General features: G+C 39.9%; 1 protein-coding gene across 3 annotated transcripts in view; it reads left to right on the top strand.

The window, feature by feature from the left end:
* PIP5K1B (phosphatidylinositol-4-phosphate 5-kinase type 1 beta) overlaps window positions 1–18,115 on the top strand; it is a 294,924-nt gene that overhangs the window by 109,986 nt on the left and 166,823 nt on the right. For 2 of the 3 annotated variants that reach the window (XM_063080588.1, XM_063080590.1), the window contains exons 2-3: window positions 707–791; window positions 4,755–4,823. In XM_063080588.1, the coding sequence (XP_062936658.1) occupies window positions 4,755–4,823 (69 nt within the window). In that variant the 5' untranslated portion in view covers window positions 707–791. Of the gene's footprint in view, window positions 1–551; window positions 619–706; window positions 792–4,754; window positions 4,824–18,115 lie in introns of those variants that run through there. The other variant, XM_063080589.1, reaches the window with a different exon arrangement.

The following is an 18,115-nucleotide window of genomic DNA, read 5'->3' as shown; positions in this document are numbered from 1 at the left end:
GTGTGTGTGTGTGTGTGTGTGTGTGTGTGTGTGTATAACAAGCAAAGGAAATATTTTGAAAGGCTGTACAACAAACTTAACATTGCTTTTCTCAGGGGGGAGAAAAGGCTGGGACCTGATTCATTTTTACTTTATACCTCTGCACTTTTAAAATTGATCATAACAAGCAAGTATCTCTTCGGTATAAAACATAATTGTAGCAAAAGAAATTTGTTGAACTCTTCTTTGAAATTCTGTCATCTAAACAACCCTTATGAAAATCACAGTTGATTTTTCATAGGGACAATATTGAAAATTGTCCACACATCATGTAGAGTCCCCTCTATGAGAAATGTCCACTCTAGCCTCAATCCCCAGATACCTGTGGTTTGTTTGAACGACTGTTTTGCTTTTATCTCTTCAACACTGGGCAGCTGATAACTGATCATGTCTTCCTTTGTGTGGCAACTGGGAATCTGAGAGTCAAGCTGGAGACTGTGTAGTTTATTCAGCAACATTGCCAGGTCACATGGCTTGTGTTCTCTGCATAGCCCATATTGCTGTCATCATCTTGTTTCCCACCTTTATTTTTCCCTCATACACATTCCTTCGTTTATTTTAATTTTAACTGATTATATTGTATGTATCCCTATAGCCACCTTGGATCCTTTCGAGAGCTGAGGTAGGGATATGAATAAATAATGACCAGTGATTTCTATTTTAACAGGAACCTGGGAAAGAAGACAGTCTCAGCAATGAATAGGCCACCTATCTCTACCAACTACAGATGACTTGCCATTTCATTTACAAAGGTACGGAAATACAGTCTATATTTTTAATTAATTCTGATCAACTCAGTCAGTTTTTATCTTTTTATCTTTTTCTTTTTAATATTTTTTCTTTGTTATTGTTTTATTTTTTTAAAGTATTTTTGTTCTTTTTTTAATATTTTTTTTCTTTTGAGCCCTTACCTTTTTTGTTGTATATTTATTTACAAATATTCTAAAACATGTATATAATTTATGACCTTTAATTTTGACATTATCAAATTTAAAACAAACATTGAGCAAACAGAAACAGGAAGGTTTATGAATGTCGGCATGCCTAAAGGGGCAAGACCCAGGAGATGTGGTGTCAGCTATTAATTACTGGGTGTGGTTCAATTTTTTAATAGCATTAGTATTTTTCTTATTTTTAAGTGTAGCAGTGCTCACTGCAGAATATTGGAGAACATAGCAAAATATAAAAATGAAGACCAAAAACATTCATAATCCCATCATCTGTAGATAATCACGGTATTTCTGAGAACGTCTTTTCTCCTTCCTTTTATGCATACATGGATATATATATGTTTATAATGTTTTTGAAAACAGCGTTTTTAATTCATACTTATCTTGGCTTCTGTATTAGTCTGTTTTTGTTGCTTATAACAAAATACCTGGAAGCAGGTGATTTATAGAGAAAAATGACTTTTATTGCTTACAATTTCTGAGGCTAGGAAGTCCAAAGTCCATCTGGTGGTGGTGACAGTGACCCGGGGGGTCTTAAGATGGTGGAAGCAGAGAGAGCAACAGAGAAAGACAGACTCTCCTCTTCTTTTAAAGCCCTCAGAACCATGCCCCTGACCACCATTTTTAATCCATTCACTACTGCAGGTTCCTACAATCCAATCACCTCTTCAAGGCTCCACCTTTCAATTACCATAATAGGATTTCCCACCCTCTTAACAGTCATAGTGGAGGCTAAGTTTCTAACATGTAAGACTTGGGGGGGCACAATTCAAACTTCAGGGAGTGTTGGGGGGACATAAGTCAATCCACTACAGCTTCCATAGTTACAATTAATGTACCTTAAGTGGTGCAGAAACATAACAAGTCTAGGAACTGTTGTTGCTTTGTGTTGCTTCGCCCCCCACGGATTTGTCGCCCCACTTCCTCTGGGTGATGGAGATGCAAAGGATTACTCAAAGCCCATCTCTTCTGAGCAGTGAGAAGCCCTGAAGTGGTTAACTTCCCAGGGACCCTCCAGCAAGAGGCAACCCTTCCTCAGGAAATTAACCTTGAATTGGGGTTCTCATTCTGCATTTATTTTCCAGACCAGGAAGTTACAGGAAGAGACATAGGTGGGGTTATAGTGTAACAATATAGGCTGGTAACTTTCAGTGAAACAAGCCAGATGACATTCCAGTGGACAATTAAGTGGTCCTATCAACAACAGCTTGGTCTTAGCAAACATTCCTTCTTATAGCAATTTAGATATCAATCAGTAACTAATCTGTCTTTGAGCCAGCAAACTTATTCTTATCTAGCACACAGAGACTCACTAGCCTGGAGAAAATTTCCAGTCCTTGCAAGGTCAATATTTGAAACTGCAAGGCTATGGAAAACCCATCCCTGTGAAAGACATATGCTTTTTAGTATACTCCACACGGAACAAATAGTCATCAACACTGTGACCATTTTAACAGTCCTCTGTAGTTTACCAGGCATCCCAAGCATCTCACTGGTCTCTCCTACTCAGATGTCCCTGGTTAATAGGTCCATGTGACCTTTGTTAAACATCATACTACAGGAAAAAACCTTTGAATCCAGCTGATAGTTCATGGCCTTCCTTTGTCATTATTATCTGTTCTGTGCTGCTTGAAAGGAATTGATTTTTATAAATAGAGGTTTACCCATTTCTCTCCTCCTCTTTTCCTACTGTCAACTCAGGGGTGGTTTACAAAGGAATAAAAGATACTTTAAAAACATCTGATTATCTATCCATTCTCCATTTACGCCAGTTAGTCAACCTTTCATCCGGATTGGTTTTTTAAGCACCTTTCAGAGTTGCTCTTGAAGTGTTTCAAGTATTATAAGCTGCAAAGTCTTAGAAGTGAAGTCACTGAAATGGCATTCTTCAGGGACGTCTTCATTCTGTCGGCTCTATTAACCATTGAAGGTTTGTGTTTTTACCCTGAGCCTGATATTATAAAGCCCTTCAGACAGTTTAGTTCACCCAATATTTTATTCAAAACTCATCAAAGTATTATTATAAAGATACTAGAAAAATTAATTATTCTTTAAATAGATTAAGCAGATACAGTATGGGAAGCAGTAGTTTGAAGCATCTATCCTTGAAGACCCCCTATTCTAGTATGGACATGCTGAATGGACACAAGTGGAATTGAACAAGTGGAATTGAAAAGTTATTTAGGAGAGTGGTTTGACTGGTGGGCAGTAATCTAATGATATTGGCTCCTCATCATCCGTGCTTTCATTTCTTGCGTGGTAAATTTTCAGTCATAGCAAGCTTATGGGCAGAGTGGGTAAACTCAATTAGTCTCAGTGCCGAGAGATGACTGGTGAATTCTTAGGTTTAGCATACACTGTGATTATTAAAAGTCCAGGATTTAAAGCATGCTTTAAAGACTTATAAGAAAGTCAGAAATTTTATCCCTCCTTGGTGTATTAAATGTTCTTTATGAAACTTAAGATAAGACTTTTAAATATTGTGGTTCCCTGATTATGCAGTGACCTTTGTTTACCACAGAAGTAACTGATTTTAAAAATTTAGATGAATTAAAAGTGAAATGTGAAAATCCTATCATAAAAAGCAAGGGAAACATATGTTGAACATCTGATATCTCCCAATGAGAAAAAGTATTTTATCTGAAAACACTGGAAGAAATCACAAAGGTAGTCAATAGTTTTGAGTATGTAAAAATGTAAAACTTGTTTTTATTATAATTATAAAACAAATTGAAAGACATATAGCAATATAAAAAAATATTAATAATGTGCTTGGCAACAAACTAATAACCTTAAAACATAAAAATCAATAAGGAAATCACTAATATTAGTAACCATAATAGGTAAAAATTAATAACTGAAACACTAAGACCCCAATAGATAAATGGGCAAAACAACAGAAAACTCAAAAGAAGAAATACAAAGAGCTAAAAAGGATATGAAAACTATGTTAAGTTTCACTAGTAATTTTCAAAGATGCAGATTAATATCAGAAGATGCTTTCTTTCACCTGTCAGATTAGCAAAGATATTTAAAATGATAATAGTCACTGCTAAGTGTGTAAGGAAAGCAGCTCCCATTCACTGCTGATAACTCTACTGGTCACATAATGTAAATGGGTATATTCTTGGAAAAATATCTAGCAAAATGTAGTAAGAGGTTTAAATTTCTTAATACCCTAATATGTCCTAGTAATTCCAGGAATCTAATCCAAAAAAACATTGAAGTTACACAAAGATATAAACACAAAGTAGTTTTTGTTTTATTGTTTTCAGGAGTAAAACCCTTCAACTTCCTCAACTGTCCTTTGATATTAACTAAAGTATTAACACATAATAGTTTCCATACAGTGGTGTATCTTGCAACTACAAAAAAAAAAAAAATCATACAATGATATTTTTATAATCAAATGGAAAAAGTGCTTATTACATAAGTGTTTTCTGAAAAACACTGGGAAAAATGGTATTATAATATTTTTCATGTGAAAATGCATAGAACAAAATGTGGAAACAAATATGCCAAAATTGAGTTGCCCAAAAGCATGAATTAAGAGTGATTTTTTCAGTTTTGATTCATATTTTTTGGTACTTTCCAGGCATTTTTACAGTAAGCATTTATAATTAGAAGAAAAGTTTTCAAAAAGGCCTTATGGAAAGAAAGTTACATGATACGGGTTGGACTTTCATAGCATCTTTCTTAGTATCTGGAGGTTAACTTTCCATAGCATCTAAAGGTTAAATTCAAATAGGAATATTTTTCTTGTAGATGTCGTCTGCTGCTGAAAATGGAGATGCAGCACCTGGAAAACAAAACGAAGAAAAAACCTATAAAAAGGTGAGTGTTTTGTCTTCTTTCTTCAATTCAGAAAGAGGAACACTTTTATTGTTTAGCCAGTAATATTGTTATAGGGCTTTTCTTTCTCCAAAACAGTTGTAAGGTACTTAGTTTCCTGTTGCTGCTATACCCAATTACCACACATTTAGTGGCTTAAGCAACACAAATATGTTATCTATACTTCTGTAGGTCAGAAGTCTGATATGGGTCTCAGTGGGCTAAGATCCAGGTGTCTACAGAGATGCTTTCCTTTCTGGAGACTCTAGGGAAGAGTCAGTTTTTGAGTCCTTATCTTTTCCAGCTTCCAGAAGCTGCCTGCATTCCCTGTGTCATGGCTCCCTTACATCTCAAGACCAGGAATGGCTGATTGAGTCTTTCTCAGCCTTTCTGTCTCTGACACTTAAAGGACCTATGTGTTCACACTGAGCCCTCCTGGATAATCAAGGATAATCTTAAAGTCAGCTGATTAGCAACCTTACCTTCTTCTGCAACCTTAACTCCTTGTTGCCAGATAACTTAACATATTTACAGGTCCCAAGGACTAGGGCATGGGCATCTTTGAGGGCCATTCTTCTGCTACTGCATTTAACATCATAGAATATTGAGGGAAGATAGTTGTTAGAAGATGCTTCTTATTCCTAAGAAGATGGCTCTTAAGGGTATGCAGTGTTCTGTGTCTGGTATATGAATCCTTTAATTGACTCACGAGTTTCCACTAATATTTTAAACATTTCCTGCTTTTGTACTTAAAAAAATTTTTTTCATGTGAAATGCTCCCCCCCCCCATTTTCTAAGCCTCTCAGATTTTTTATCTTCAGCCCACTTCATAAAAGTCTCTTTTTCCAGACTTCCCAGAATATCTTACTTTACCATGCTTTGATTTTCATAAATTAATGGCTCTTAGCAACAAAACTAATGTTCAAAAACATTAGTGGGTAAAATATGTTCCCAAGTACCACTACTCCTGATTATAAATTGACTATAAATTTTAGTTTTTAAAAGTTCTTGCTTGGGCCGGCCCGTGGCTCACTTGGGAGCGTGTGGTGCTGATAACACCAAGGCCCCGGGTTCGGATCCCATATAGGGATGGCCGGTTTGCTCACTGGTTGAGCGTGGTGCTGACAACACCAAGTTAAGGGTTAGGATCCCCTTACCGGTCATCTTTAAAAAAAAAAAAAAAAAAAAGTTCTTGCTCTCCTGCCCTCTTGGGAGTAGGAGGTTTATGTGTTGAAGGTTTATTATATTTTAACTTTTCCTTTTTCGTTTTACTCTTTGATGGGTAGCTAGTAAGAAGTTTAGTCATGAAATACATGAACCATCTGATCTGACCACATATTCAGGTCATGGATCTGGCATGATGTATTTCCTATTCAGTTTTCATGTGGAGAATATGCCCTTTTTCCTGGTGTATCTTTTTTATCTGACTTTTCTACTCAGCCAAACCCTGAAATATGAGCAGAGAGGTTCTCATCTAAAGTGATGCTGTAGTTAGGGAAGAGTAGGGTGAAGATTCAAGAGCTCAGAGTGTCATGTCTTACAAAATGTGTGCATCTAGACAAAGGCACGAATACACTATTATTTATGTTTAGACACAGGTGGAAAACTAAATCCTATCTCACTCACCCAAGACTCCATATAAATTTAGTCAAGCATGAGACCAACATAGACATGGCTAAATTGCCAGCCTATTATTACTTTAAATCTGTGTCAGGCAGTCTGACCAGCATCCAGATGCACTGAGATTCTTAACTGAATTCTGACCTGTAGAAGTAAACTCCTTAGTGATGCAAAAATAATAGAAAAGATGTGACCCTGGCATCTTGGAGTTTGCCAAGTGCGCTCTGCCCAGGAATTTAGTAAAGCAAGTTTTCAGTAACATTATAGGTATGATTCTCTGATTAATGTCTCTAACGGGGTATTTGACTTAGCAATGTAGGTAAGATTATAAAAATGAAAAATCGGATTCTATGATAGCAAATAATTCTAATAAATAAGAGAAGATGCAGGAAACTTAAGGGGCCAAAAAAAAAAAAACCCAAAACAAACAATATTTTGAAAAATTTTAACAATGTAGGGATCTTTTTGATGATCTATGATTTAAAAATAAATATAAGCAATGGAGGGGAAGGTATGTAGCCTCTCTAAAAGAGGACACACACGAGAAAACAGCACAGCACCAAGAACTTTAGCCTGCAATAAATATGGTGTTGATATGCACAGCAAGAAGAAGGGATCACTTAGAGAAAATGTTGCTTTACTAACAGGTAAAAGCTTAGCTGAATTATTCAGTTTAATTCTTCTCTAAGCAGAACGATCTTCAAACTGGAGAAGGTGTTAATGGCAGAGTTAGGATAGGTGATCATAAGAAGCTCATTATCTATTGCAAATGTGTTTATCTCTAGACCCAGATAAACTATGTCCCAGATGAAAGAACTTGAAGCTAGAATAGGGAAACCACTGAATGTAAGCTTTGAACAAATTTGAGAATGGGAGAATTGTCAAAAGACAGGAGATAAGCAAGTATTCATATTTTCAAAAATAAGGAAAAGGTACATTCTGGAAACTGGACTAAATGAGACATTGTTTCTCAGTGTAATTTGAATATTATTATTAAACATGAGGCTTATATACATTGAGAGAAGAAACACATGTCTTTTACAAACCTGGAGAAATTCATGAAGATGTAGTTTACATCAAATTAACCACATTTCCTATTATGAAAAAGTCATTAAATTACTCACGATAAGGAGAATGTTCAAATTTAATAAATCTTGATTTAAAGGCATCTGGAAGATTCTCTGGTATTCTTTCAGGCAAATGGAGAAGTATGGATTAAATATGATTAGTGTGTTTGTACATGGTTGGACTGATGCTTCCAAAGAATGACAGTTTTGCTCCCTGTTCACTTAGTCTCTACCAGCATGCTGCACGAGTTGGCCCTGTGTGGCTTAACATTTTTATCCATGACCCTAACAAAAACAAAGAAGCTATACCTTTCAAATGCACACAAGACAAAAAACTGGAATAATAGCTAACAGACCAGATGAGTGCTATCAAGGCCCCTATGCATTTCATTACTGTGTTTTTATACAAATACCTTGAGGTTAAATTTCTTTCCCAGTCCTTCCCATGGGGTATGCATGTGCTGTTTAAGAAGGAGCTTTGACAATCCACTGTGTTTCTGCCTGTGATTAAAGTCAATGCATAGATCCCAGGTTAAAGATCCCTTGATCTACTGCACCAGGAATAAGAAAAATATCAAAGGAGCTTATAAGGAACTTACATTCAAGTAGGGGAGGTAAGACATGAAAGCAGTTTTTAGAACACTGTGGTCTATAATGAGACGTTCAAGAGAGAAGCCAAAATGGGTTAGAGCTAACCAGCCGGCTTAGGCTTTCTGTATCGAGCCCCAGATTTATTGGGCAGCTGCCAGCAACACTCATCATCATGAGGGCTATGATTTCCATGTGGTTTTAGGGAACACTCAGTGTTCACGGAACAATTTTATACTCTCTGTGTCTCAATTATTCGCCTGTGATTATTTAGGCTGGTGCTTTTTGTTCTTCCAGTTGACCATTTCCCTAATCCATTATGAGTTTTTGTCAAGCCCAGGAAGAATAGCTAAACTCTGTCCATGAGGTTAATGTCTTCAGCTAAGGGCTAAAATAAGAAGTTTGATTTTAGCTGCATAAAGTAAACACATTGCCCATTAAGACAGGCATTAAGGGCTGCCTGGCTGTGTTTACAGAGTGTAGTATTTCCATTCTCGGTTAATTTATTGAGTGTCTTCCACAAGAGTTGTCAACACAGAAGCCTACAGGGGCGAGGCAGATAACAAGGGAGTGAACTAACCAGGGGAAGCAAGGTAAACAGAATACTCTCCCTCTTTCAAGGGAGCAGGTGGCATTGAGCTCCAGCTAATAGAGCTATGTGTGAATGCTTGCCCAGGTTTGCCACATACTCTGGTTTTTCAAGAAAATAGAAATAGCAATTTTTATTTTTTTTTTATTTTATTTTATTTTTTTTAATTTTATTTTGTCGATATACATTGTAGCTGATTAATGCTCCCCATCACCAAAACCTCCCTCCCTTCTCCCTCCCACCCCTCCCCCCCAACAATGTCCTTTCTGTTTGTTTGTTGTATCAACTTCAAATAATTGTGGTTGTTATATCTTCTTCCCTCCCCCCCCCCGATTTGTGTGTGTGTGTGTGTATGTGTGTGTGTGAATTTATATATTAATGTTTAGCTCCCTCCAATAAGTGAGAACATGTGGTATTTCTCTTTCTGTGCCTGACTTGTTTCACTTAATATAGTTCTCTCAAGGTCCATCCATGTTGTTGCAAATGGCAGTATTTCATTCGTTTTTATAGCTGAGTAGTATTCCATTGTGTAGATGTACCACATTTTCCGTATCCACTCATCTGATGATGGGCATTTGGGCTGGTTCCAACTCTTGGCTATTGTAAAGAGTGCTGCGATGAGAAATAGCAATTTTTAAATGTCAGCAACTGATTCAAAACTTTTAAAAAAATACACTCTGGACAAAACAATACTCCTATGGATGGTACCTGGCCCACAGGCAGTGGCCAGTTTGCAACCTCTGACCCACCATTGGAGATGGAAAAGGGGTGTGCACAAGAAATACATGTAAGAACTTATCTCTGTTTCCCATCACCTGACAATTTATTTGGGAGAAAAAAATACGGGCCCATGTGAAAAAAATTAAATAGAAATGACCCAAATCAATATTAAGTGCCAAAACAAGTGGCGTTTCATTTAATCATCTCGCAAGTCCTGACGTGCTGGAAGCTCATTACAGTCTTCTGGGGAAAGGCCCCCTTTCCCTGGGCTTGTTAGTTAGCAGAGCATTTTGCTGGGATAAAAATTTCATACATCTCATTGCTTTTTGTCATGATAAAAAATCCCACTCCTGTAGAGACTGTGACTTCGGATTTACCTACTCATTTGTCTCAGCAATGGGGGAGGGGGGTGGGGGGCATCCCATGAGCACAGGCACAGAGTCCCAGGTGAACACAATTTGTTGGACGGACAGGAGAGGCTGGCCTGAACAAAGCCAAGTGTCAGTGTTTGGGGAAAGTAGCAGGCAATCTGGGAAGTATGGGCTGGCTCTAAATGACAGCTGGCCTTGGGTGCTGGTGTGAAGAATCTGGATTTTATGTATATAGGCCTGTATTTTATATAGGCCAGCACCATCCAATGGAACTGTCTGCAGTGATGGAAATGTTCTATCATCTGATCTGCACTAATGCAGTAGCCACAAGCCATGTGTGGCTCTTGGGCATTTGAAATGTGGCCAGTGTGTCTGAGGAACTGAGTTTTCAACACAAATTTTGGTTAAATGTAGGCTTAAAGAAGCACGTGTGGCTGATGGCTCCTGTGTCGGGCAGCACATTGCAGGCATGACCGTGACATTGGGCTGGAAGCTGGTGGCATGATGAGATGACCGTGCAAGCCTAGTGGCAGAAGACAAGTTGCATGGGGTGGGTGAAAATGACGCAGGAGGCTTTTGTGTGAGGTGAACAACAAAGTCGGGTAGAATGCTAGGTAGGAAAAGATGTGGGGAATATTTTTGAAAAGATATAAATCACCATGAAGGTTGACCTGAAAATTTCTAATCAAGGTGACTGCCAGAATTTTTCTACCATTCACAGAACTAGAGAAGTCTGGGAAAGAGTGTTGTGTTGGCTTGTCTTTGTTTTATTAACAAGGTGAGAAACTTTGAAGGGAGCAGGAGGCAGGGCATGAGTTCACTTATAGAAGGATGGTTTAAACTCAGGTAAGATACTGATGCCAGAAAGCCAAGTTTTCTCTATTTTATATGGGAGGAAATTGCTTGCCCCACCCTCCCCCCTTCCAAAGCAAACAGATGTCAGGGTGGTTCAATGACCTGTGCCAGGTCACCTGGCAGTTCTTTGTCAGGGAGATGATTCCATTCTCCAGACATATGATGTCCTGATTTGTGATTTGTACATGGGAATAGATGAGTGTTTCCTCGCCGCCAGGGCACAGGCTGGCACAGGCAAGGCTCACTGACACCACTCACCTGCGTGCCTCTTTCACCTCACCACCCAAAAGTTGTCATTCCAGGCCTCCTGTCCCTCCCTCTTCTGCTTCTCCCTCCTTCCTGAGCCTGCCTACCCCTGGCCTCCACTGGGACACTCTGGGTTTGATGACTGCAGGCTGCTAGGGCCAGAGGTCACCCACCATTGTCACCATCAACCCTTGGGTGTGTCAAGTCTCTAGCCGATTTCCACCATGACAGGCACACGTGATGACAGCACCAGAAGGCTCTCTTAGGAAACTGACCAGACCAGGACACACAGGGTCCATGACCCAAGTGCCCCTGTTGTTTTTGTTTTGTTTTATTTTTTAAGACCTTGGCTATCATTTCATTCCAGTGTCTGGGCCAGTTTCCCCATCAGGAGAGGCAGGCAGCGATGAGTGGGGAGGAAATAATACCCAACCAAGTTACAAGGAAAGATGTCTTTTATCACTTTTTAAACATGAGTAAGGGAATGGCTCAGAAACACTTCAATCTAAGAGGAAGCATTGATTATTTAAGCACAAGCTCTTCTATAAAATCTCTCTAGGAAAACACACATGCACCTGGTAACATTGGTGGCCATTGTGGGTGGTGAGAATTTTGAGTTGGGGGAGACTTCTCTGTATATGCCTTTTTATGCATATTTAATTTTGAACCATGTAGATGGATTACCTATTCAAAAATTGAGTACCTAACATTTCAGAGTTCTGGAGGGGAGAGGGGTTGGCTTGTGACCTGTGCCCTGACCGCTCTTCCTTTTCTTCAGATTCTAGATAATCACCACTTCCATAAAACAAGCAAATTTGTTCTCTGCCCTGGTGGAACTGCACTCTGTAGCTTAACAGAAACAGCCTTGCATTTGCATCGAGCTGCAATTGTTGTGAATAGCAACTACACTGGTCTCTAGGAAGACTGACGCTTTGGCATTCTAAGTGTTATTCCTAACTCACCTTAATCCAAAACACCCTAACCCAATGGTTCTCAACTAGCAGTTTTTGCCCCCCAGGGGACATTTGGCAATGTCTGGAGACATTTTTGGTTGTTACAACCTGGGGGCTGGTGCTATTGGCTTCTAGGAGGTAGGCGCCAGGGGTGCTGCATCTTACAGTGCACAGGACAGACCCCCAAATGAAGAGTTATTAAAATGTCACCAGTGCCAAGACAGAAAACCTGGCCCAGACCAAACTACCCTTTGAAGAGGAAGGTAGATGTGAATCCAGCTCTTCCAGATACTCATTTATAACGTTAGGCATTTTTTTCTAATTGAGCTGAATCTTAACTTTTCTCATTGATAAAATGTAATTAATACCTACCCTGACTGGCTCATAGTGCTGTGAGGGTTAAGTGACTTAACGGACGTGAACACTTGGGGGGAAAAGTCGAATGCTAATAAGTGAAGTCACTGTTTTTAGTAGCAAGAATGCAATACCTCCCCCTCCAATTTTCAGATTAGTTCTGTGAGGACAGGGTGAGGTGCAGTGTGACTGTCTCTCCCAGTGCTGGACTCAGGAGGACAACTGCTTAGCATCCTGGGGCCGGCTGCACCAGGCCCGGGCTGTGAGCGCTGGAGCAGGAGGTTGTGCCTTCCCAGCAGCAGAGGTGTCTGAAATAAGACAGAGAGATGTGCTTCTAATAATGGACTGCTGTTGTGTTTTAAAAATTAAGCAGCAAGGAGCTGAGCTGCATCGTTTTGAGAGGGGAAATTTTAAAACAATTCCATTAGATTTAGAAGCTTCTTCTATTGCCATTCACAGTTCCTGTGCAGATCACTCCCAAAACACCTCAGCTTCTGTGTAGTGTCACCTATGCAGCTGTGTTCTTCCTCACCAAGTATTAAAGCAAGTGATTTTAAATTGGTCTTTATGACTTTTAAGTAAGACGTTACAGATAATGAAGTAAAATCAATCAGCAGCTTCAGGTTAAAAACTCTGAGCAAGTTGGCTCTCTTACCCATCTATTGCTTTGGATGGTCATTTTAAGTGACTTCTTTCACTCTGGAGGAGGTGTCTATATGCTAAGGTACCCAGCTTTGCTACACTTTCTCCTTCTGATTAACTGTGGATACTCCATTATTCGGTCCCTAATTCTAATCAACATCACACTGGTGTCCCCAAAACACTGACATTAATAGATAATATTCCAAACTCAAAATTTACTGCACAACTTCCTTCAGGGGCAACAAAAGCCCCGATGTGGTTGAGTTTGGTAAGAATGGCAGGCTAGGAGGCGAGGGGGCAGCGGTCGGGCCATCTAAGCTGTAGTTCCTGCTCTCGGGACACAATGTTGCTTTTGTTTTCCAGTCAAAAGACTTAATTTAAGCCGTGACCTGCACGCCTCCCTGCACACTGGCTAAGGGGGTTCTGATCTGACCAGCAGGTGTCCTTGTCCCAAGGCCTGTGGCTTGCCCATCTTCATCACTATCAAACCTCTCCTTTGCCTGGGCAAATAACAGAGTTTTAAAGGTGGCTCTTAAGAAGTCGTATGAGAACATAGAAATTAAAAATTCTAGAATTATTCATTCTGGATTCTGAAAAGGAAGACCAGCAGCGTAAGTTAGGTTCTAATCTCAATGTCTACTTACCAAATATAGGGCATATTCCATGTGATTTTGCAGAATTTTTGCTATTTCAAATGGTTAGAAACATTGGCTGCTAGAAGAATCTTATTTATCAAATACCATTGAGTTTATTCTAGGCAGAAACCTACTCATTCCATGAATTAAAGCATAATTATTACCAATCAGAAGCAACTTTAAAAGTTATTCTAATAATAAGAGCTAATATTTATTAAGTGCTTAGTATATGCCAGCTACCATTCTAAGCACTTTAGAGTTATTAATTCATTTAATCTTTATAACAATCTTATGACGTGATACTATTATTCCCATTTTACAAATGAGAAAACTGAGGTACAGAGAGGTCAAGTAACTGCTTCAGAGCACAGAGCAAGTAAATGGCAGGATAAGGCTGGGATAGTAACCCATACTCTCTGTCTCTCCAGGGTCTGTTAGACCCTACCCACTACACATTGAACACTGTGGTGTCCAGAAAGCAATGTGACCTGTGACATTAAAATGGTAATTCTAGCTCTCCACTATAATAGTGGGGCCAGCAGCACAGATAAACCCCACCATCTTAGGACTGGAAAAAAAATTCATAGAACTGAACAATTTTAAAACATGTTTTCTGGGATTCAGTGGTTCAAAAACCAACTTTCCTCATTCAGTGTGTCTCACTTCTGAATACAGAATCTGAACTGTAGCCTCAAGAATACCTTTTTCAAAACGTATGTAGTAATTTCAAATGGCAAACAAATAGATCCCTTGGGCACTATGTGAAACACTGGAAATAAGATGAATACAGCAAAAATTTTTTAAATTCTTGATTTCAGAACTCAAAATTGACAGTAAGGGATGAGATCTACTTGGCACGGGTGACGTATTTTAAGTAGTCAAAATAGGAAAAGAACACGTTTTAAAATTTAACTGTCTGACAGTTCTGTAGACTGTCGCAGAAAGGGTAATAACTCACTAATAATCTTCTCAATAGCAAAAAAATGATCTGATAAAGAAAGCATTGGGTAGGAGGATGACTATTTTGAAATTTATTTTCCTCTCTGGGAATCAGATTCTACCAAACGGAACACTTGTATTTTCTGGCAAATTTAGTCTCTGTCTATTGGTCCTGTGTCAGCTACTTTTATTAACCGGGGAAAGGAGGTTGAGACAGCTCAGTCCTCTGCATGGAAGCCATTGCCCTTGACACATTCAGCACATCATTAAGGAGAGAAAGAAAAGAAGGTGGTTTGTGGTTTCTAGGGGGTTTGTAAAATTAAGATTCTCAGTTCTCCTATATCTGTTTTGCCCAACTCCAACACGTATGTACACCCAGATACCCACAGACACAAATTGGGTTCAATTACAAGGAAATGTTTTAACTGTTTATGGGGTTTTACTGCACTTTTTTCCCAGCACAGGTGATGAGCTACTTATTCTTATGTCAGTGATTTGTAGTCATCCAAGATGTGCTGCTGTCTCCATTATGATTCAGGAAGCATTTGATTATTGAACACAAAGCTGAAATATAGGCTATCTGGGTAATATTTTAATTCTCCTGAGCTAAATTTTTGTATTGTGGCCTTATCATTTTTTCATGGGTGTGGTTAGCATCTGGAATATCAAGACACAGTTGATTTATGCCCATGCACTCATTTATTCAGTTGACAAATATTTATTTAGCTTGGCACTGTGCTAAGCCTTGTGGGTAGAACAGAGGCTAAGACAGTCTTAGTCCTTGCCTGAATAATGCTTTCATTGTCATCGTAGAAACAGACCAGAAAAAAGTAAACATAATCAAGTAATTACTAACTTTAGAAGTGCTAAGATGACAATAAAGAGGGGCAGAGGTACTGCCTTTTAGGTAAGGTCTTCAGGAGAGGCTCTCTAAGGAGGTGACACGGGGGCTGGGTCATAAGGGTGGGAAGGAGGCAGCTGAGAGACTGCCAAGAGAGGATGAAAGAGTATCCTTGGCAGAGAGAAGAGTATTTGCCAAGTCCTGGAGGCAGGAAGGAGCTTGATGGACTCAGGAACTGAAGGGCAGATCAGTGTGAAGGAGGGTACTGAGCAGGGAAGAGTGGCCACAGTGCAGTGAAAGCAGCATTTCTCAACTGGGGCCAGTTATGGCATTTGGTGGGTTGAGGCCAGGGATGCTGGTACACATCCCACAATGCACAGGACAGAACAAAGAACCATCCATCCCCAAATGTCAGTAGTGCTAAGCTGAGAAACTCTGGGTTAGAGAAATAGGCAGTGGCCTAGACTAAGGCGATGGACTAAGGGTAGAAAGAAGGAAACAAGTTAGAGAATGCATGTCTGAGTTCATGTTGACTGGATGGGGCCATGGTTGGTTGTGGGAGTGGTCATGGTGGGAATGACTGATAATCCCAGGATTCTCACTTGAGCACCCAGTGGATGTGGCTGTTTATGGAGATGGAGAGGAACAGTGAGGACAAATCAAGTCTTCCAATTTGGACATGTTAATTTGGGAAGGTCAGTGAACTGCTGAAGGTGAAAATCAAACAGGTGGTTGAAAATGTGGATTTGGACCCAGAGGAGAGGTCTGGGGGTCAGCTTCAATTTGTCAAGCTGTAGATCCACAGGAATTGGTGAGATAGATGGAACATTCAAATTTTGATATTACTTCCTAGACCGTCCTCCACAGAGTTACATTTGTACAGGAAACAAAGCTGAACAAGTCGCTGCCTTATAATCTTCTATTGGCCTTTTCTTACCTACAGGAAAACTCCACACTCCATAGTACAGCGTGGCTCTTTCATAATTCATCCCAATGGGCATGTCTTGACCCATTTCCTGCCATGCCTAACTCCAGCCACACTGAACATTTCACTTTCTCTTTCCCTTCCCATTCCTTTCTGCACACTGATCACTCTGTGGCATCTTCATTCCAGAAATAGCTCTGTCATTGCCCTTGCCCACTCTCCTAGGCAGGGTGTCAGTCACCCCTTCCCCAGGCCTCCCTCGGCACCCTGCGCTGACCTGTGTTATATCATGGATGACTTTGTTTTGTAATAATCCCTGGCATTTATGTCTTGCCACCTGCACCATGAGCAGCTGGAGAGCAGGGGATCTTGCCCAATTATCCTGACATCTGCAGGGTCCCACACATAGCATTCAAGAGATGTATCACATTTCTCTTCTTAATTCTAAAATTGTTATAGACTTTCCAGAGAGATATATTCTTGAGTCGACAGTTCCAGATCTGCAATTAGAGGTGAGATACATGGGGGGGGGGGCAGAAGAAGGGTGGAATTTGTACTTTGGATGTTTGAATCACAGAGGCACACTATGAAAGAGCTCAGTTCGCCTCCCTTGGCTTTTTCTGTTTCAAAGACAATAGTGATTATCTGTGTCATAGGTCACTGTATGGGTTTTAAAAGTTGGCTATTAATGATGAGGCATTCTTAAATCCCCTTGTCTGTAGTCTATAGCCATTCACGGAAGAGCTTCAGCAATGAATTTAAAAAGGCATCTTTTCCCAACACTGACACTAAAGGTTCTATTCTTTCCATATGTTCGTCCAATTAAAGGCTGCCCCTAGATAGATCCAGTAGGGTCAGGGGGGTCAGGATTTGGGATTGGTTGGCAGCTCATTTCTCCAGCACAGCAGTGTAGTAAACACCCTTTTCTTTATAACATGAAAGAAACAGGATCAATGATTCTGCAGTTTGCTATTTCAGAGGAAGTGAGTGGGAACAATCACCTAGCAGTTTTAAAAGCAGCTACGTCCCTCACAAAACCGTTGAGGAGTGTAGACTTCAAAGCTGCACTTAGGACCCAAAGGCAGGCAGTGGTGGCGATGAGATCCGGCAGCTCGCTGGCCCTCACACCCTCTCCGCCTTCCTCACCAGCACTGGCCTGAGCAGGGAGCCTGTGTTTGGGGCCAGCAGGCTGGCTGTGCCACTGATGAACTCAGCCTCATGCAAGATGCTTAATGGCTTGAATATTCAATCTAATGCTGTATGAGAAGATACTGGAAAAAAGGTAATCAGCTGTACAAATATTAAATTGCTATTCTTGTGGTTGGATCCCCACCTACCTCCAGTGGAATTTAAGCCCTGTAAGAACAGAGACTTGGAAGAGTGGGTAGAATGCAATAGTTATTGAAGGCACAAATATTACTGCCACTTCTCCATAGGGGGACACTGATCAAAGTTTGGGACTGTAAATGACTCAGGACTTTATTCCCTCCGAGAGAGTCCCTACTATGAGTATGAAAGCTGACGTTGTTTTCAAAAAGCAATGGAATTCTGTGGCAAAAGACAATATAACTTTTGTGCATCAAAGACACCTTAAAACAAAACCCCTATGCCTAGAAAGTGAAAAAGTTTTGTTTGCTTTCCATCATATTAAATAAAAATTTCTAATTTTCTATTGTAGTTTTACCATCTTTCAGTGTTTGATTTAGTTTGAGGACATTCATTTTGATCTTCAAAAAGGCCCTTTCTAGGGCTGGCACATGGCTCACTCAGGAGAGTATGGTGCTGATAACACCAAGGCCACGGGTTCGGATCCCTATATAGGGATGGCTGGTTAGCTCACTTGGGAGAGCGTGGTACTGACAACACCAAGCCAAGGGTTAAGATCCCCTTACCGGTCATCTTTAACAACAACAAAAAAAAGGCCCTTTCTCCTCTTCTGTCTTTGCCTTT

This window comes from Cynocephalus volans, chromosome 16 (genome assembly GCF_027409185.1).
Source record: "Cynocephalus volans isolate mCynVol1 chromosome 16, mCynVol1.pri, whole genome shotgun sequence".
NCBI lineage: Eukaryota > Metazoa > Chordata > Mammalia > Dermoptera > Cynocephalidae > Cynocephalus > Cynocephalus volans.
The sequence above is the reverse complement of the archived record's forward strand: the minus strand, read 5'-3'. Positions and strand labels throughout refer to the sequence as shown.